A 21,799-nucleotide genomic window follows, 5' to 3' on the forward strand; every position below is an offset into this window, starting at 1 on the left:
AAATTGTATGGTATCATTCAAGGTGTTTTCTCCTTGATGAATCTGGAGGATTTTTATCTTTGGAGAGGAGGAGGATGAGATGTGACTTGATAGAGGTATCTAAGATGATAAGAGAATTGATGAAGTGGACAGCCAGAGACTTTTTCCCAGGGTGGAAATGCTTAATACCAGGGGGTACAATTTTAAGGAGATTGGAGCATAATATAGGGAGGATATCACAGAGAATGGTGGGTGCATGGAATGTGCTGCTGCAGTAGTGGTTAAGACAGATATATTAAAGACTTTTAAGAGACTCAGGATAGGCACATGGGTGAATGAAAAATAGAGTTCTATGTGGGAGGAAGCATAGGATTGATCTTGGAGTCGGTTAAAACTTCAACACAACATTGTAGGCTGAAGAGCCTGCACTGTACTTAATTGTGTATTAATTCTATTAATCTGTTTGGTTTCTCCAATATAGCAGAGCACCAAGTGCAGTTTCACTAGATTGGAAGTGAAAATGAATTGCTGTTTCACATGCAAAGGTTGTTCAGATCCTTGGATGATGGGAAGAGAAGAGCTGAAATGATATGTGAAAGATAAAACAAAATTGCTGAAATACAAGGAGTGGTTTATAGATGGAAGAGCAGACTAGGAAATCACAAAGAGAACAGCCCATTTAAACTGCTTAATGAGTAGGGAGAGAGGAAGACATGCCTAGTGACAGGATCTGTTGGAGCTGGTGCAAATTACAAATTGTGATCCATTGACTATGAAGGTTAGTGTGGCTGAAGGTGAGGAACAGGGAAATTCCATCCTTGCTCTGAGCGGGTAGCAAAGGGATGAGAGAAGGAATGTGGGAACTGGATGAGAAGCAACTGAGATTTTAGTCCACTATTGAGTAGCTAAGGCCATGGTTCCAAAAGAAGGAATATGTTTCAGAGGCATCTGTATGGAAGGTTTCATCATTGGAGATGGAGGAATTGGAAGAATGGAATAAAGTTCATACAAAAGGCAGGTTAAAAGGAAATATGGTCCAAATAGCTATGGGATTTTGGATGTTTTATGGCTAACCTTCCTCCTGAGATGGAAACAGAAACATTTAAGAGATGAATCAGGAAGATCGCGTGAAGATGAGCGGAGGATGAAAATTGGCAACAAAAGTAATGAAATTTTCTAGTTCTAGAAATGCAGGAAGCAATATTAATGCATTCACCAATGTACTAGGGAATGATTTCAGGAAGGAAGCCTAAGTAGCACTGAAACAAAGACTGTTTCATGCTTCACACAAAAAAATCTTGGGTCTGTGGGCCTGGGAAAATTTGTTCTGGAGAAAATGAGTGAGTGAAGGAGATGTTGTTCCATGTTTGAACTACACTTAACTACATGTCAGCCCTAGCTTCATCCTGTCACAGGTGTTAACTTTACTTGATCCTCCACCTTCTCTACAACTTTAAACCACCTTGTTTTAACCAAATATATTAACTCTGTTTCTCTTCCCACTGATGCATTTGTCATTCTCCATGCAGTTTAAGAATACCTCACAAGTACAGAGTCTTGTGGAAATAAAAAGTAAATATTTTTAAAAAATGCATGTTGAAGTCATTTTTGATATTAACTTCAGATCCTAAACTGTTTGATATGTCCACTTTTTAAAAGGATGATATACTTTAACACAATAAAATTGTGTATGAGGAATGCTCAGAGTAAACCATGTGGATAAGGCATCTTGATAGAAAGGTAGAGGGGAATTAATGAATTTTTCTAAGTTTTTGGTACGCAGTTTTTAGAATAATCTTTGCTACACACCAGAAAATATATGTTTCAATGCTTTCAGACTACATGTGGGTCCGTTATCTCATCCTGCATGGAACGAAATATAATTTGTAGTGCTGAAACAGACTCTATACAGTTAAATAGTTCCAGCATGGAGTAGATAGTCCAAAAGGTCTATTTCTTTGCTGTATTTCTCTATGACTCTATGGAGTATGTTACCCTTATTGTATTTAAGCTCTCTCCATTTGAATGATCTTTTTCTAGACTACTTTTTATCCTTCTGAGCCCTTCCTCAATATATGTATGAGTATTCATATTAAGTTCATCAATAATATGTGCAGCAATACATTTTAATTTCTTGTTACTCTATGTAAAGAAGTAACTCCTAATTTTTATGCATTAGATTTGTTAAAACTCACACTTGGCAGGATTAAATTCCATCTTCCAAAATTCCAACCAGCTTTCCAAGTGATCTATGCCCTGCTGTAGCTTTTGTGTTATCCCTGAATTGACTAATAATTTCTCCTACATTCACATTGAAGTTATTAATATATACCACAAATAGCAAAGTCTTAACACCAATCACGGAGGTACACCACTAGTCACAGCGCGGTGTTCTGGTTTCTGCTCACATTCCAAACGTGCTCATAACTTAATTTTCAACTTTAAATTAACCCTAAATTGTAAAAGAATCAAAGAGAGCTTGATGTTAGGTGAGAGGGAATTAGTCGCAGAACTACAGGCTCATTAAGAAAAGAGGGAGTGGAACTGAGTAATAATGAGGGGAGGATCTCATTGAAACCTGTTGAATATTGAAAGGCCTAGGTAGAGTGTATGTGGAGAAGATGTTTCCATTCTTGGGAGAATCTACGATCAGAGGGCACAGACTCAGAATACAAGGAAGTCCCATTAGAATAGAGATGAGGAGGAATTTCTTTAGCCAGCAGGTGGTCAATCTGTGGAACAGAGCTGAAATTAATATTAAAAAATCACTCAAGACATGGACATTTTACACAGTCTCATTGTCCATGAATTGTTACCTTCTAGTGTTCTTCAATGGCCAACATAATCAAAGGCCCCACCCACTCTGGTCATTCCCACTTCTCCCTATTCCCATGGGGCAGAAGATACAAAGCTAGAAAGCAGGTACCATCAGGCTTGACAGTTTCTATCCCACTGTGATAAGTGGACTTATGACCTCACAACCTACCTCACTATGGACCTTGTACCTTATTGTCTGCCTGCACTGCACTTTCTCTGTAACTGTATGGCTTTACTGAGCATTATGTTATTGTTTTCCCTTATACTACATCAATGCACCGTTGTGATAAAATGATCTGAATGGATGGCATGTAATACAAAGTTTTTCACTGTACTTCAGTACTTATGTCAATAATAAACCAATTTACCTTCTGCACCACCTAGTCTGCCATGTCTATTTAGTTTAATTATTTACTCAACATTTCTAACTTATTTTTACTAATACTAAGTTTTAATAATTTTTAATACTAAATTATATTAAAAGATAAGCATAACTTGAATTGTGAAAATCAAAAGCAATTCAGAAATTTGAAATATGGTCCAAGGCAATTAGCTTCAATCTGTAGATATAGAAATGGTAATATTGAAGTACATTTTAAATTTATGAAGATTCGTAGTTAATATAAAAATTGTGCTTTAACCCTTACCTGTGTTCAGTTCAATAAATTCTACTATAATGCTGGGGGTGACTTCCTCAATTTCTTGCTGAATAGAAGCATAGTACTTAATTTTTTCCCGTAGTTCATACAAACTGGGATTACTATCCATAAATACCTATGTAGATCAGAAAGAAATTCTGAAGTTACATTAACACCACAAAATATTTTTGGGTACTTTATCTAAACAAATATGCAATTTGCTGAAGATGTCCAATGCTAAAAAAATTATTATGCAATATCATTACATTTTCTTCACTATAATAAATTGGAGTTTTTTATATGATTGTAACTGTTCATGTACAACTGTTCATGTTCAGTTTCAATTTGAATATAGATTTTGATGAAACTTCAGTCATGTTCAGGAAATAACTATTGTATCATTGCCAGGTGCAGGCAAAAATCAGTTATCACACTGACTGTCAGTTGGGTATTGAGTGTGCTCTGCCATTCAATCATGGCTGTTTTTATTTTAACACTTAGTTCCAATTCTCCCTGTATAACCTTAATTCCTTTATTAAATGAACCTATCATATTGCCTTAAATATACCCAGTGAGTCTGTGGTAATGAATTTAACAGAGTGCTGAACTAATTGAAGCAATGACCCTCCTAATTAATCTAATACTCCTTTCCAGCACATTGACCTTATCTCCCCCCACCCCTTTTCTGCAAATTCATCTAAAAGTTTCTCAACACTTTTGTTCTATCTGCCTCTACCACCACCCATAGCAGTGCATACCAGACCTCACTACTCTGTGTAAAAAATCCTGCCTCGCACATCTCCTTTGTACTTTACCCGTCACCTTAAATACATGCACTCTAGTATTAGACATTTCAATCTGGGGAAAAGGGTGCTGATTGTCTAATCTATATGTGCCTCACATAATTTTATAAACTTTTGTCAAACCTCTCCTCAATCTCTGTTACTCTGGAAAAAATAGCCCCAGCTTTTCTTCATAGCATATGTCCTCCAATCCAGGCAACATCCTGGTAAACCTCCTCTGTACTCTCTCCAAAGTCTCCTTCCTATAATGAGGTGACTAGAGCTGAATTGCATATAGTAAATGTGGCCTAACTAGATCTTTATTAAGCTGTAACATAACTTTCTAGCTATTGAATTTAATGTTACAACTAATGAAAGCAAGCATGCCATACACCTTCTTTACCAACTTATCTATGTACTCCAAAATCTCTCTGTTCTGTTGACAATTATCAACTGATCTAGGTTAGGCAATTTACCACATAACTCATAATTAATCAAAGTTTGCACTTTATGATCTCTGCACAAGTATCAACGTAACTATGTTGACTCTGGATCAACAACTTAAAACATGAATTCCACTGTTCCCTCTGTACCAACATTCACTCAGACCAGTTCTCCAATTTATAACACTGATAAAGGGGATCTTCCATTGGCCAAATGATTGATCCTTCTTCTCCCAGCCCCTGGTATGGGGATCTTCCTTGCAATAGTTAATCTCCGGAGTTCTCACCACTTTGAATTCGAAGCCCTTCATTCTTGTGCTTTTTCCTTAATAACCTCATTGGCTCTGGTCTATCTGGTTAACATGTGTCACCTTCCCATTGGCTCTAGTCCAAGCCAGCATCATTTTATTCCCCTTCTCAGAAGTGACAACATGTAATTAATGTCTATTTGTTCTGAGTCAGAGCAGACCAACCAGTTACTAGGCTTGGGTTACTCAAGCCTAGTAACAGACTCCCCTATTCATAAGCTTGCATGTTCTTTCTTACCAAAGAACACTTCACAAAATAACTTCTGATTTGGAAATTAACTTTAGTTCAGCAGATTATCAGGAACATCATTGTATCCATTTTAAAGCACTTTTATACAGCTATTCTCAAACAAAATCAGTTCACAAGATAGCACATAAAATGGCAACCTCCATTCCTTTAACCACATGGCAAAAACAATACATTTGGTTTGTCTACTTCTGCTATCCTCGACTTATTCAAGTTCAATATTTTCTTCCATACTTTAATTCCTTCATGACCAGCAGTTCATTAATGCTGTTAAGAATTCTATCATCAACTCTGTACTTTTTCCATTTATGTTGGATCTCTAAATGTAGCACCTTACACTTGCCTTGATTAAACACCATCTGCCATTTCTCCACCCTTTTGTGCAAGTAATTTATATCTCGCTGTACCCTCTGGCAATCTCTGCTGCAATCCACAATGCCACCAGTCTGGGTGGAATGTAAACCTACTTACACATGCAGCAACATATTCATCAAAAACATTTATTGATATGGCAAACAATAGAGATCCTAGTAATAGATTCCTGTGGATCACCACTAATCATAAACTTCCATCCAGAATAAGACCCATCGTTCACTACCCTCTGTCTTCTCAGTTAAGTACCATGGATCCCATGCATTCTAATTTTCTGGATGAGCCTACCAAGTAGGACCTTGAAAAACATCTTATTAAAATCCATATATATAACAACCCCTGCTCTTCATCAATCACCTTCATCACCTCTTCAAAAACATTAATCAGATTAGTCAGTCATGATCTGCTCCCCACACACCATGCTGACTGTCACTAATTAGACCATGCTTCTCCAAATGCTCATAAATCCTGTCCCTAAGCATCCTCTCTATTAGTTTCCCTATCACTAATTATCCCTATTATCCTTCTTGAACAAAGGATAAATATTAGCTATCTGCCAGTCCTCTGGCACCACAACTGTAGCTAGCAAAGATACAAAGATTTTGGTCAAGGCCCCAGAAATTTCACCTCTCACCTCTTTCAAATACATGAGGTACATTCCAACAGGCTCTGTGGACATATCAGGAGATCAGTCTCCACTGAAGTCTAGGACTGGTGTGCAAGTCAGGTAATCCTGACCTATGCAAGAAGTCAAGATAAAACCTTCATAAAGCTGCCAGGCATGCAAAGAGACAATACCAGTCCAAAACTGAGTCCTGAACCAACCACCAGGTTTGATAGGGTTTACATCCTACAATAGGCAACAGAACAAAGTCAGGCAACATCCCCAATAATACAGCATCTCTTCCTGATGAGCTTAATACATCTGTGCATATAGAAACATAGAAAACTTACAGCACAATACAGGCCCCTTGGCACAAAACTGTGCCGAATATGTCCTTACCTAAGAAATTACCTAGAGTTACCAATAGTCCTCTATTTTTCTGAGCTGCATGTACCTGTCCAGGAGCCTCTTAAAAGACCCTATTGTATCCGCCTCTACCACCGTCACCAGCAGCCCATTCCACGCACTCACCACCCTCTGCATAAAAAACTTACCCCTGACATCTCTGTACCTACTTTCAAGCACCTTAAAACTGTGCCCTCCAATGCTAGCCATTTCAGCCTTGGGAAAAAGCCTCTGATTATCCCCATGATCAATGTCTCTCATCATCTTATACACCTGTATCAGGTTACCTCCCATCCTCCATCGCTCCAAGGAGAAAAGGTCGAGTTTACTCAACCTATTCTCATAAGGCATACTCCCCAATCCAAGCAACATCCTTGTAAGTCTCCTCTGCACCCTTTCTATGCTTTCCACATCCTTCCTGTAGTGAGGCAACCAGAACTGAGCACAGTACTCCAAGTGGGGTCTGACCAGGGTCCTATATAGCTGCAACATTACCTCTCAGCTCCTAAACTCAATCCCACAATTGATGAAGGCCAATGCACTGTATGCTTTCTTAACCACAGAGTCAACCTGTGCTGCAGCTTTTAGTGTCTCATCAACTCGGACCCCAAGACTGCTCTGATCCTCAACACTGCCAAGAGTCTTACCATTAATACTATACTCTGCCATCATATTTGACCTACCAAAATGAAACACCTCACACTTATCTGGGTTGAACTCCATCTGCCACTTCTCAGCCCAGTTTTGCATCCTATCAATGTCTCACTGTAACCCCTGACAGCCCTCCACACTATCCACAACACCCACAACCTTTGTGTCATCTAACTCATCCCTCCACTTCCTCATGCAGGTCATTTATAAAAATCACGAAGAGTAGGGCTCTCAGAACAGATCTCTGAGGCACACCACTGGTGACTGACCTCCATGCAGAATATGACCTGTCTACAACCACTCCTTGCCTTCTGTGAGCAAGCCAGTTCTGGATCCACTAAGCAATGTCCCCTTGAATCCCTTGCCTTCTTACTTTTTCAATATATCAAACAGAAAGGGAATTAAATGTCACCATCAGTTCCAACAGTCTTCAATGTACCTATATCCTCAGTTACCATTATAGATATCAGTCTTCCAGACAGTGAACCTGCTGTATGTATCTGGCCCAGATAGATTTCCTGGCTGTGTCCTAGGTATTTACAAACATTTTTAACCTCTCCCAACTTCAATTGGAGGTACCCATCTGCTTTACGAAAATCATGATAATCCCAAACTTAGCATGCATTAATAACTATTAGCTGGTGGCACTGATATTGACCATCATGAAGTGCTTTGAGAAGCACACATCAGCTCCAACCTTTCAAATAACATCAACCCACTGCAATTCACCTTCTGCTGAAATGGTTCTACGAAGTATGACATCTCCCTGGCCCTGCACTCATCTTTGGAGCATCTGGATAGTAAAGGAACCTACAAGGGGTTATTGTTACTGACTACAGCTCTGCCTTCAATACAACTATTCCAAGCAAACTCATCTCCAAACACTTAGACACAGGACTCAAAACCTCCCTTTGAAACTGGATCCTTGACTTCCTGACCAACAGATTGCAATCAGCTTGGCCTCAACTGTTCTGTTTGAGACCACAAGAAATCACAGAGGGTGTGGACACAACTCAGCATATCATGGAAACCAATTTCTCCTTTGTGGACTGTCTATACTTCTCATTGCCTTAATAAAGCAGCCAACATAATCAAAGATCATAATTACCCTGGACATTCTCTCTTCTGCCTCCCCATTGGACAGAAAATTTAAAAACGTCTTAAAACATGTACTACCAGGCTCAATGACAGTTTCTAGCCTATGAAATGGACCTCGTACCATAAAGATAAACTCTTGACTTCACAATCTGCCATGTTTTGGCCTTGCACCATATTGTCTGCCTGCATTATACTGTTGAATATTTAATATTTCAATAGATCGCCTAGCTTGGTAAAATGTTTGCAGACATTTCGGCTCCAGTCAAGAAACCATCTTCAGTGCACAGTTCAGGGTGTTGTCACCTCAGAATGCCAGCTTATATGCTCCTCTGGTTAGCTTGTGCAAAACATTGAACAGTTTAGCAGTAGAAGATTCTGAAGTAGAAGTGTGGTTCTCTACAGAAAGAGCTATCAACAAACACATTGACATAGATCTGGTATATGAACCTTTACAGGGAAAAGAGAAACAACAACGTCAACATTCAAAGAATCACCAATAATCTCAGGATCTGGACAATGAAGCAAGCACTTCCAATGGACCTCACTTGAAGCTAGCCAGTTAGAATCTTCTACTGCTAAACTATTCACAGTGTTTTAACCCAGCCAACCAGATCACAATATCTAATCAATATCCATTTGGACCCGGGAGGAGTATACAAGCCGGCATTCTGAGGAGACAACACCTTCAACTGAACACTGATGCTGGCTTCTTGAACGGAGCCAGAACATCTGTAAACATTTTACCAAGCTTGACGATTAACCAAATTTCCAAATAGCCAACTCAGGCTACCAATATTGCACAATATTTCAAATATTTCAGTAGTATTAGTTGTTTGATTAAGCATTATTGTTCATTTAAATAATACATTATGGGTTATAAATAAAAGTAAGTGAACTGCATACATCATGACACTACCACTTCATACGTGCATGCTTCACTTGAAGTGAACATGAAGTTAGATTCACTTTTTCGATTCTTGTCTTTTCCTTTCAATTAGTTTAATGTTTTGGAATTACAAAACATAATATATACTTACTCTGTAATTGTAATACTTTATTCTAAATTATTCACACCACTCTTTAAGAAAGGAGGAAGGCAGCAGATAGGAAATTATAGACCAATTAGTCTGACCTCAGTGGTTAGGGAGATGTTAGAGACAATTGTTAAGGACAAGGTGATGGAGTACTTGGTAACACAGGACAAGATAGGACAAAGTTAGCATGGTTTACTTAAGGGAAAATCCTCCTGACTAAGCTGTTGGAATCCTTTGAGGAGATTACCAGTAGGATAGATAAAGAGCATGTAGTGGATGTTGTGTATTTGGACTTTCAGAAGGCCATTGACAAGGTGCCACACATGAGGCTGCTTATTAAGTTAAGAGCCAATGGTATTACAGCAAAGTTACTAAAACAGTTAGAGCATTGGCTGATTGAAAGAAGGCAGCGAGTGGGAATAAAAGGATTCTTGTCTAGTTGGCTACCAGTGACTAGTGGTGTTCCCTAGGGGTCAGTGTTGGGACCACTTCTTTTTACGGTGTATATAAATGATTTAGATGATGAAATAGATGGCTTTGTTGCCAAGTTTGCAGATGATATGAAGATAGGTGGAGGTGCAGGTTGTGATGAGATACAGAATGCAGAAGGACTTAGATTAGGGGAATAGGCAAGAAAGTGGCAAATGAAATACAATGTTGGAAAATGCATGGTCATGCACTTTGGTAGTAGAAATAAATGTGTGGACTATTTTCTAAATGGGGAGAAAATCCAAAAATCTGAGATGCAAAGGGACTTGGGAGTCCTTGTGCAGAACACACTTGCAGATTGAGATGGTGGTGAGGAAAGCAAATGAAATATTAGCATTCATTTCAAGAGGTCTAAAATACAAGAGCAGGGATGTGGTGCTGGGGCTTTATAAGGCACTGGTGAGGCCTCACCTTGAGAATTGTGAACAGTTTTGAGCCCCTCATCTTAGAAGAGATAAGCTAGCATTGGAGAGGGTCCAGAGGAGGTTCACAAGGATGACTCCAGGAAGGAAAGGGTTATCGTATGAGGAACATTTGATGGCTCAAGGTCTGTACTTGCTGGAATTTAGAATTCAATGAGGGGGATTTCATTGAAACCTTTCAAATGTTGAAAGGCCTAGACAGAGTAGATGTGCCAAGTATTTTTCCCATGGCGGGGGAGTCAAGAACAAAAGGGCACAGTCTCAGAATAGAGGGGTGTCCATTTAAAACAGAGATATAGAGACATTTCTTTAGCCAAAGTATGGTGAATTTGTGGTATTTATTATTGCAGGTAGTTGTGGAGGCCAGGTCGATGGTTATATTTAAGGCAGAGTTTGACAGGTTCTTGATTGGATACTGCATCAAAGGTTGTGGGGAGAAGGCTGTGGAGTGGGGTTGAGGAGGGAAAAAAAGGATCCGCTATGATTGAATGGTGGAGCAGACTCAAAGGGCCAAATTGCCTAATTCTTGTCCTATGTCTTATGGCCTTATGACCCAAAACTGCTCACCATATTCCTTGTGTGGTCTGAATGATGCCTTACTCTATATTCTTGCTTTTATATTCTCTCAAAATGAATGTTAACATTACATTTGCCTTCCTTACTACCGATTCAACCTTCAAGTTAATCTTTATGGAATCCTGCACTAGGACTTTTAAGTTCCTTTGCACCTCTGATTTCTAAATTTCCTCACCATTTGGTAGAAGAAATAAAGGTGCAGACTATTTTCCAAAGTATGTGGTCATACATTTCCCCACACTGCATTCCATTTGCCTCCTCCTTGCCCATTTTCCTGATCTGTCCAAGTCGTTCTGCCGACTTCCTGTTCCCTCAACATGACCTATGAGAGTCTAAGACAAGAGTGCACAGCCTCAGGATAGAGGGATGTCTATTCAAAACAGAGATGCAGAGAAATTTCTTTAGCTAGAGAGTGGTGAATTTTTGGAATTTGTTGCCAAGTGCAGCTATGGTGGCTAGGTCGTTGGGTGTATTTGAGGCTGAGAATGATAGCTTCTTGTTTGCACATGGCATCAAAGGTTACGGGGAGAAGGCCAGAAAATGGGGTTGAGGAGAAGAACTAAAAAGGATCAGCCATGATTGAATGGCGGAGCAGACTCAATGGGCCAAATGGCCTAATTCTACTCCTAAGTCTTACGGTCTAATGTTCTGCTATTGCTTTCCTTTGATCTACCTCAATGCACTAATGCAGGGAAATAATCTGTATGAATGGCATACAATGGCATCCAATGTACTTCAGAATATGTGACAATAATAAACTAATGTATCAAATTAATTAACTAATTTAATGTTTTTCAAGAGACCTAATACAGCTTTATCCGCAAGGGATTGGTTCCAGGACAAAAAATGCGGATGCTCAAGTCCCTTATATAAAATAGCATAGTACAAATGTATTTGCATATAACCTACGCATATCCTCTCATATACAGGCAGTCCATGAGTTACGAACGTCCAACTTACGAACAATTCGTGCTTACAAATGGAGGGAGGAGAACACTGTCCGCCATTTTAAGTCATGGCCATTAATACTGTGTAATTTTGTATTTGGCTTAAATATTTCTTAGCAAGATTCACCCTGACCCCTCCCCCTTTTCCAGTCAGCACTGCCCCCACTTGTCCCATTTAACCTGGCTCAGTGCGGGTGGACTTTAGGACCCGGGGGAGCAGAGGATCTGCCGCCCAAGGCTGCTGCTGAATCTGCAGTTTTCTGTTCTGTTGACAGTAAACGATCATGATTGAAATGAAGTGTAAATAATAAAGCGATTGGAAAGAGGTGAAACAGCATCAGTCATTGGAAAAGCGTTAGGCTACAGTCGGTCAACGATCGGAACAATTTTAAAGGATGCAGGTAAAGAATGAAGTGAGAATAATAGAGCATGTGAAAGGCCCTGCCCCGATGAAAGCTACAACTATTACTAAGCAATGCAGTGGTTCAATTACTGAAATACATACGTTTCTTAAGTGTTTTATATGCATAGAAAGGTAAAGTATATACTATATACTAAGACAAATGTTTGACTAACTGACACTAAATAATACTGGATGTACCAGTTCCGACTTATGTACAAATCCCACTTAAAGACGGACTCAGGAACGGAACTCGTTCGTAACCCAGGGTCTGCCTGTACTTTAAATCATCTCTAGATTACTTATAATACCTAATACAATGTAAATGCTATGTAGATAGTTGTTATACTGTAATGTTAAAGGAATATTGACAAGAAAAAAAACGACATGTTCCTCTAGTTCACAACACAAGCAGCGAATGAACGAGACACGAGGTGAACAATAATCAAATGAGTAAAACTTCTAATCATCTCTAGATTACAGAATTTATAACACCTAATACAATGGAAATGCTATGTAAATAGTTGTTACACAGTCTCGTTTAGGGAATATTGACAAGAAAAAAACTGCACATGTTCCTCTTGCTCACAACACAAGCAGCGAATGAACGAGACGCCAATTCTCCCGTGATCTTTACGTTCTTGAGGCTGTAGCACTTTACATAGCTAGCCAGCCATCCCTTACTAGCCTTAAACTCTTTTCTCTCACTCTCATCAACCCTGTCACAGTAGTGCTCACAGAGACTAAGAGCTTTTTCACGTATAATTTGGCTATCGCCAGGGTTATGCTTCTGAGACGTGTCCTCTAGCCACACACTTAATGCTTTCTCAGTCTTCGCAAACACTTTATCATGAACCAGAGAGACCAGTTTTGCTGTTGTAGGTGCAGCACTACCACTTCCATGAATTTCAGCTTCTTTCTGCTTTATTATGCGAATGCTCGATTCATTCTTAGCGACCTTATGGCCCACTTCAGAAAACGACATGCCAATTTTCAAAAGATCTAATATTTCTACTTTCTCAGCGAGAGCTAGCACTTTACGCTCTCGCTTAGCCTTCGAGGAATTGCTTTGACCACGTAATTGCTTTTTAGGAGCCATCTTTTCACAGGAACAAAGTAGCGAACGAAAAGGGTGCAAGGTGAACAATTCTCAAGCAATGAGTGCTGGAAGAGCACTTCTGGTTTTTCTCGATTCGTGTTTGGTTGAATTCACGCATGTGGAACTCGCAGATAAAGATGCCCTAGCACCTAGGCACGCTGCATTCTGATCTCACTATCTTTTCCTCAGTGACACATTTCTTGTCATCAAGACTCCTTATCCTTGCATCCTTGTCCTTTGCTCTTACTAGAACAAACCAGTCCTGAACTCTGTACACTTAATCTTTTAACAATATCTACATGTTAGATATAGAGTTGGTTAAAAGCTGTTGAGTTGCCTGAAAACAGCTCTGCCCAAATATCTTCTGGCTGATGCCCTCATAATTTGTCCTCCTCCAATTTCATACTTTCCCAGCAACACACATACAATGCTGGAGGAACTCAGCAGGCCAGGCAGGTAGCATCAATGCAAAGAGTAAATGGTCGACATTTATGGTCGACCCTTCATCAGGATTGGGAAAAAGATGAGAGGTCAGAATAAGAAGGTGGGGGGAGGGGTGAAATAAAGAGCTGGGAAGTAGATAAAAGAAATAAAGGGTTGGAGAAGGGAAAATCTGATAGGGGAAGGTATAAGACCATGGAAGAAAGGGAAGGGGAAGGAGCACCAGAGGGAGGTGTTGGGCAGGTAAGGAGATAAGTTGAGAGAGGGAAACGGGAGTGGAGAATGTTGAAGGGGAAAGGCAATTACCAGAAGTTAGAGTAATCGATGTTCATGCGATCAGGTTGGAGGATACCCAAATGGAATACAAGGTGCTGCTCCTCTAACCTGAGTGTGGCTTCATCACAGCAGTGGAGGAGGCCATAGACTGACATGTCGAATGGGAAGTAGAATTAAAATAGGTGGCCACCGGGAGATCCTGCATTCCTTGTTCAATGAAGCAGTCTCCCAGGCTACGTCGGGTTTCACTGATGCGCAGGAGGCCACACGAGGAGCACTGAATACTGTAGAATAACCCCAACAGACTCACAGGTGATGTGTTGCCTCACCTGAAAGGACAATTTGGGCCCTGAATGGTCGTGAGGGAGGAGGTGTGAGAGCAGGTATGGCATTTGTTCCACTTGCAAGGATAAGTACCAGGAGGAAGATCAGTGGGGAGGGATGAATGGAGAAGGGAGTCGCGTAAGAAGTGATACCTGAGGAAAACGGAAAGTGGGGGTAATTATGCTTGATGTGGATGCTAGTTGGGGTGGTAGGTGAGAAGAAGAGAAACACTATCCCTGTTGGGCTGGCTGGAGGATGGGGTAAGGGCAGATGTGCGCAAAATGGAAGAAACGCAGGTGAGGGCAGTGTTAATGGTGGAGGAAGGAAGGTTCCTTCCTTTGAAGGAGGAAGGTATCTCATTAATTCTAGAATGGTAAGCTTCATCTTGAGAGCAGATGCAGCGGAGATGGAGGAACTGAGAGAAGGGGATGGCATTTTTACAAGTAACAGGGTGGGAAGAGGTGTAGTCCAGGTAGCTGTGAAAATCAGTGTGTTCATAAAAGTTAGCAGTAGATAAGCTGTCTTGAGAAATAGAGACAGGGAGATCAAGAAAGGGGAAGGAGCTGTCGGAAATGGACCAGGTAAATTTGAGGGCTGGTTGGCAATTGGAAGCAAAGTTGATGAAGTCGATGAGCCCAGCACGGGTGCAGGAAGCAGCACCAATGCAGTCATCGATGTAGCGTTGGAAAGGTTGGGGAGTGATACAAGTGTAGGCTTGGAGCACAGACTGCTCCATATAGCCAACAAAAAGGCAGGCATAGCGTGCCCATGCCTACACCTTGGTTTGAAGGAATTGGGAGGAGGCAAAAGAGAAATTATTGAGGGCAATAATTGTCTAGGAAGAAGTGGAGAGTTTTAGGGCCCACCTGATGGGGTATGGAGGTGTATAGGTACTGGATATCCATGGTGAATACTTTCCTGCAAGGTCTACTCTTTCTGTCGTAAAGCTAATGAATTATGAGCACAATTTCCAAAGTGTTCACTCTCTAAAAGGTCAGCTACTTGGCCAAGTTCATTAGTACAAGGTCCAGTATAGTCTCCTCTCCAGTTAGACTCTACTGCTTCAAGAGACTCTCTCGGGCACACATAATATGTACTGCCCCATCTAAAAATTTCTACTCTAAGGAGTTCCCAGCCCAGCTGTAACATTGTTCCCAAGTAGTAATGCAATCTCTTTTCCTCATTTACCTCCATCCCTATCTCTTCTAAAACCTTGATAAATTAAGAAGCCATTCCTGTCCCTCTTTCAACCAGGTGTCCATAACTGGCCCAAGATCATAGTTCCATGTATTGATCTATGCTCAAAATTCAGTGCCCTACCTCTTAATACTCCCTCTTAAAATAAACTCATCTCAATGCATCTGTCATGTTGCTTATATCCCCTAGCTTCTACCAATCCTTCCTTACAATATTGTTTCTTATGACATCTAAATTAACTACAACCTCTTGATTCTGTGACCTGGTGCTCTAATTCTAGCTCTCCTAACAATATATATATATATATATATATATATATATATATATACACACATACATACATACATATATAAGTCCTCCCAGGTAGAAGAATGAAGCTCCCTGGCAGGATATTAGATTCCCTTCAGTTAAGATGTAATTCAAACATCATGATCATCCATCCCTGGCCCAAAAAGGGTTCCAATTATCCACGGACCTGAAACCCTGTGTCCTGTTCTAGCTCCTTAGTAATGCCTTCATGTGCTCTGTCTTTCTGCTCCTACCGGATTGTTAAGGCATAAAGTAAATAGCTGTCCTATTGGTGACCTCTACAGCACTCCATTCATCAGATCCCTTTTAAATCTTTCTCCTCTCACCATAAACCTATAACCCTAGTTTTGGACACTCCTGCACTGGAGAAATAAAACCTGTTAGAGTCCACCTTATGTATGGCTCTAATAATCCTCAAGGGACCTCACCATCTAGGTCATGCTCTCTTCTTGTTGATGCATTCAGGGAGGAGATACAAGAGCCTTAGGTCCCACATCACCAGGTTCAGTCATTACCCTTCAGTCATCAGTCTCCTGAACCAGGGTGGATAACTTAACTCATCTGAATACTGAACTGATCCCATAACCTATGGACTCAGTTTCAAGCACTCATGTTCTCAACATTATCTATTTATTTATATATGGATGTAAGTATGTATTTATTTGCTTGCGTATCTATCGCTTTTTTTGTATTTGCACACTATTTGTTTTCCAGCCTTTGTTTGTGGGTAGCTTTTCACTGATTGTAATGTATTTCTTTGATCTACTGCGAATGCTCACAAGAAAATGAATCTCAGGGTAGTGCATGGTGACATACGTTTGTATACGTACTTTGATAATAAATTTACTTTGAACTCTGAACCACATCTTTCCTATAAACAGGGTGAACAAAACTGTATGCAGCTTCACCGATAAACACCTTGCTAATAAGAGAGGTCACAGAATTCAAACTGACAGGAAAACAACAGTAACTCAAACAACCACATGTTGCAACAATGGCGTGCAGAAGAGCATCTTTGAACAGACAACACGTCGAACCTTGAGGTGGATGTGTATAGCAGCAGAAGACCACGAACATACCTCCTGTATCTATTAAAGTAGCCACTGAGTGTATATGTTGCCATATACTACTTTGACATTCATTTTTCTTGCAGGTACTTACAGGATAAATAAAGAAATATAATAGAATCTATGAAAACCGTACATAAACAAAGATTTACAACCAATGTGCAAAAGAAGACAAATTGTGCAAATAAACAAAAATAATATTGAGAATATCAGTTCCACTGAAGAGTCCTTGAAAATGGGTTGGTAGGTCATAGAATCAGCTCGGACTGTGGTAAGTGAAGTTATCCACACTGGATCAGGAACCTCATGGTTGTAGGGTAATAACTATTCCTGAACCTGGTAGCGCGCAACCTAAACCTCTAGTACCTCTTGCTTGATAGAAGTGGTGCAAAAGGGTCATGGCCTGGATGGAGGGATCTTTAACGATTGATGCTGTTTTCTTGAGGTAGCATTCCATGTAAACATACTCAATGCTGCAGAGACCTTTGCCTGTGATGTACAGGGCAGTATTCACTACTAAAAACTCAGTTGTATCTCAACTTCCTGAAGAGATTGAGGCAAGTAAGGCTTCCACCCCCCTCCCATTTTAACCAATTTTTACAGGGGCACTATCAGGAGTGTCCTGACCAGCTGCAAGGCATCTGTCTGGAACTCCCTATATAGGATTGTGAGGACTGTTGAGAAGATCATCAAGGTCTCTCTTCCACTTATTAGAGATATTTATCAAGCGTGCTGCAGGGTCTTAGCAATGTCAGTGATCCCTTCTGTCCTTCCACAACCTGTTTCACCAACTACCATCAGGCAGAAGATACGATAGCACTAGGACAAGAATTGTTAGGATGAGACACAGCTTCTTCCCCCAAGCTGTAAGACTACTGAATTCCTTGCCATCACCAATGTCACCAGCACCAGTAGCATTATATACTTTATTTTTTAACTTGTATCATATATGCACCTTATTATTTTTTAATTTATTTGTGGTAATACTACTTCATGTTATGTGTGTGAATTATATGTACTATCTTGTGCACCTAGGCCTGGAGGAACTTTGTCTTGTATCCGGTGTTTCTATACCAGGCTATGATGCAACCAGTTAGGATACTTGCCACTGTACATCTATAAAAGCTTGTCAAAGTTTTTGGTGATGAGCAGAATGTACACAAGCTCTAAGAATGTAGAGGTGTTATCTTTATGATGGCACTTACAGGTTTATCCCAGAAAATATCCTCTAATATGTTAGTCCCAGGGAATTTGAAATTGCTGTCTCACTCCACCTCTGATCCACTAATAAGGACTGGTTCAATGGATCACCATCTTCTTCCTTCTGTAGTCAATAATCAGCTCTTTGATTTTGCTAACAATAAGTGACAGGTTGTTGCTCTGATCTCCCTTCTACATGCCAATTTGTCACCTCCTTTGATTTGGCCAATGACAGTGGTACCATCAGTAAACTTAAATATAGCACTGGAGCCCCACAGTCATTGGTATAAAGTTAATAGAGTAGTAGGCTAAGTACACTTGTGCTGATGGTGAGTGTGGAGAAGATGTCATTGCAAATCTGTACCAACTCGGATCTACCAGTGAGGAAATCAAGGATCCAGTTGCAGGGGGAGGTACTGAGGTTCAGTTCTTGGAATTTAGGGATGAGTTTTGAAGGGATGACTTATAACAGCAAATAATATCCTACCTCCTATACTCAATGCCCTGAATGATGAAGGGCAGCATGCTAATCACTTTTCTTCGCTACCCTCTCTGCCTGTGACACCACCTTCAATGAACTATGCAGTTATACTCATGGGTCCCTCTGTTTCACTACACTCCCTAGAGTCCTACCATTCATAGTATAAGTTCCATGATGGTTAAGTCCCAATTAGCTTCCACTGGCTTCAATGGGAACTAGCCATCTGACCAACCTACCATGCAGGACCTTGTCAAATGTATTCCTAAACTCCAAATACACAATATACACTACCCTACCTCATCTACCTTTATGGTTACTTCTTCCAAAAACTAAAAGGTTCATTGAATACAACTTGTTATGTACAAAACCATGCTGCCTCCTCCTAATCAGTCCATCTAAATGCTGGTAGATCCTCTCTCCAGTTACTTCACTACTGATGTCAGGCTGACCAGTCGGTAGTTCCCAGGCTTGTCCTTGCCATCTCTAAACAATAAACAAAATTACCACCTTCTCCAATGGTTATCAATGAAGTAAATATCTCCATAAGTCTTCACAAGGTCTGAGGATGCACAGAGTCAGGTCCCAGAGATTTATTTATTTTAATGCATTGTGAGGCTACAAATACGCTCTCCCTGGTAAAATGAATGATCACCAAACAAATCCACTTTTTTCCCTTATATTTGAGCAACAATGATTTTCACCAAGGAGACATATTTGTTAAAAATCCCACCTATGTCCTGCAGCTCAAGATATAGGTAGCCCTGCTAAGGGGTCTTATTTTCTTCCTAGCTACTTTTTTTACTCTTAATATTGTTATACTGCAGCAATGTGCTACACACAGCGCTGAAATAACGACACGCAGTTGGTAAGTCGTTTCGAGACTAGTTTATTCAAACTTCGCGGCGCTGGCATTTAATCCCTAGCACCCGCCCTCTCCGGGCAGAAAAGACATCAGAGGTACATTACCAAAGTCTCCCCCCGTGTGTTGACTATTTGTGAGCTGGTTCGCCTGCACAGAAAGTGGGTCGCCACATAACCCCCCCCCCCACCAGAACTGGCGATACACCCCCCAATGTCCACAGTCTGGATCAGCCTCTGTTTGGGAGGTCTGCCTCTGCGCCGCGGTGCCTGAACCTCGACCAGCTGCGCCAAGTCCACATAGGCTGGTTTGAATCAGTCCACCGTGAAAACCTCCTCTCTCCCCCAATGTCCAGAACGTACGTGGACCCGTTGTTGTTGATCACCTTGAACAGCCCATCGTACGGCTGCTGTAGCAATGCCTGGTGTCCGCCCCTTCATACAAACACAAACTTACAGTCCTGCAGGTCTTTGGGTACATGGGTCGGGGTCTGTCCGTGCTGTGAAGTTGGTACGGGGGCCAGGTTGCCGAGCCTTTCGCGTAGTCTGTCCAGGACTGCTGCAGGTTCTTCCTCTTGCCCCCTTGGGGCTGGTATGAACTCTCCCGGGACGGCCGTACACCAAATCGGCCGACAAGGCATGCAGATCCTCTTTGGGCACTGTGCGAATTCCAAACAGGACCCAGGGAAGCTCGTCCACCCAGTTAGGTCCTCTCAGGCGGGCCATGAGAGCCGACTTCAAGGGACGGTGGAAGCGTTCCACTAGTCCGTTCGACTGTGGGTGGTAGGCAGTAGTGTGGTTTAGCTGCGTTCCCAACAGGCTGGCCACAGCCAACCACAGGCTGGAGGTAAACTGGGTGCCTCTGTCGGAGGTAATGTGGGCTGGTACCCCGAAACGTGCTACCCAGGTTGCAATCAGTGCCCGGGCGCAGGAATCGGCAGATGTGTCGGTGAGCGGGAACGCCTCTGGCCACCTCGTGAACCGGTCTACCATAGTTAGGAGGTACCGCATTCCTCAGGACACTAGTAGGGGGCCCACGATATCCACATGAATGTGGTTGAACCTCCGGTCGGTGGGTTCGAACTGCTGCGGCGGGGCTTTAGTGTGCCGCTGCACCTTGACTGTTTGGCACTGCGTGCACGTTCTGGCCCATCCACTGACCTGCTTGCAAAGTCCGTGCCACGCGAACTTGCTGGAGACCAGCCAGACAGTTGTCCTGATAGATGGGTGCGCCAAACCGTGTATGGAGTCGAAAACTCGCCGCCTCCAGGCTGCTGGGACGATGGGGCGAGGTTGGCCGGTAGCCACGTCGCACAGGAGGGTCCTCTCACCTGGGCCTATGAGAAAGTCCTGCAGCTGCAAACCCGAGACAACAGTCCTGTCGCTGGGCATCTCGTCATCTGCCTGCTGCGCCTCCACCAGTGCTGCATAGTCCACCCCCAGGGACAGGGCCTGGACGGCTGGTCTGGAGAGTGCGTCCGTCACGACGTTGTCCTTTCCCGAGACATGCTGAATGTCTGTCGTGTACTCGGAGATGTAGGACAGATGTCGCTGCTAGCGAGCCAACCAGGGATCAGACACCTTCGTGAACGCAAAGGTCAACTGTTTGTGGTCCATGAACGCGGTGAACGGCCTGCCTTCTAAGAAGTTAAGAAGTACCTGAAATGCCAGATTGCCAGATACAGTGCCAACAGCTCCCGGTCGAAAGCACTGTACCTGAGTTTGGGTGGTCGTAGGTGCTTGCTGAAGAACGCCAAGGGTTGCCAGCGCCCCTCGATGAGCTGCTCCAGCACCCCACCGACTGCTGTGTCAGATGCGTCCACTGTGAGTGCGGTTGGAACGTCCGTTCTGGGGTGCACCAGCATCGCGGCATCTGCCAAGGCTTCCTTGGCTTTAACGAAAGCGGCTGCGGCCTCTTCGTCCCAAGTAATGTCCTTGCCTTTACCCGACATCAGGGTGTACAAAGGGCGCATGATATGGGCTGCTGAGGGGAGGAAATGGTGGTAGAAGTTCACCATACCAACGAACTCCTGTAGGCCTTTGACCGTGTTGGGCTGGGCAAAGTGGTGGATCGCGTCTACCTTGGCGGGCAGAGGTGTTGCTTCGTCTTTGGTAATCCTGTGGCCCAGGAAGTCGATGGTTTCGAGACCGAACTGGCATTTGGCCGGGTTGATCGTGAGGTCAAAATCACTCAGGCGGGAGTAGAGCTGGTGGAGGTGGAACAAATGCTCCTGGCGACTACTGCTGGCTATAAGGGTGTCGTCGAAATAGATGAACGCAAAGTCCAGGTCGCGTCCCACCACATCCATTAGCCGCTGGAACGTCTGTGCGGCAT

At 42.1% G+C, this 21,799-nt stretch overlaps 1 protein-coding gene across 1 annotated transcript in view; it reads right to left on the reverse strand.

The window, feature by feature from the left end:
• Window positions 1-21,799, reverse strand: part of LOC140732658 (dynein axonemal heavy chain 8-like) — a 952,247-nt gene that overhangs the window by 600,246 nt on the left and 330,202 nt on the right. Inside the window, exon 27 of the mRNA XM_073055351.1 lies at window positions 3,444-3,570. Within this exon, the coding sequence (XP_072911452.1) occupies window positions 3,444-3,570 (127 nt within the window). The remainder of the gene's footprint in view (window positions 1-3,443; window positions 3,571-21,799) is intronic.

This window comes from Hemitrygon akajei, chromosome 9, assembly GCF_048418815.1.
Source record: "Hemitrygon akajei chromosome 9, sHemAka1.3, whole genome shotgun sequence".
NCBI classification, from domain to species: domain Eukaryota; kingdom Metazoa; phylum Chordata; class Chondrichthyes; order Myliobatiformes; family Dasyatidae; genus Hemitrygon; species Hemitrygon akajei.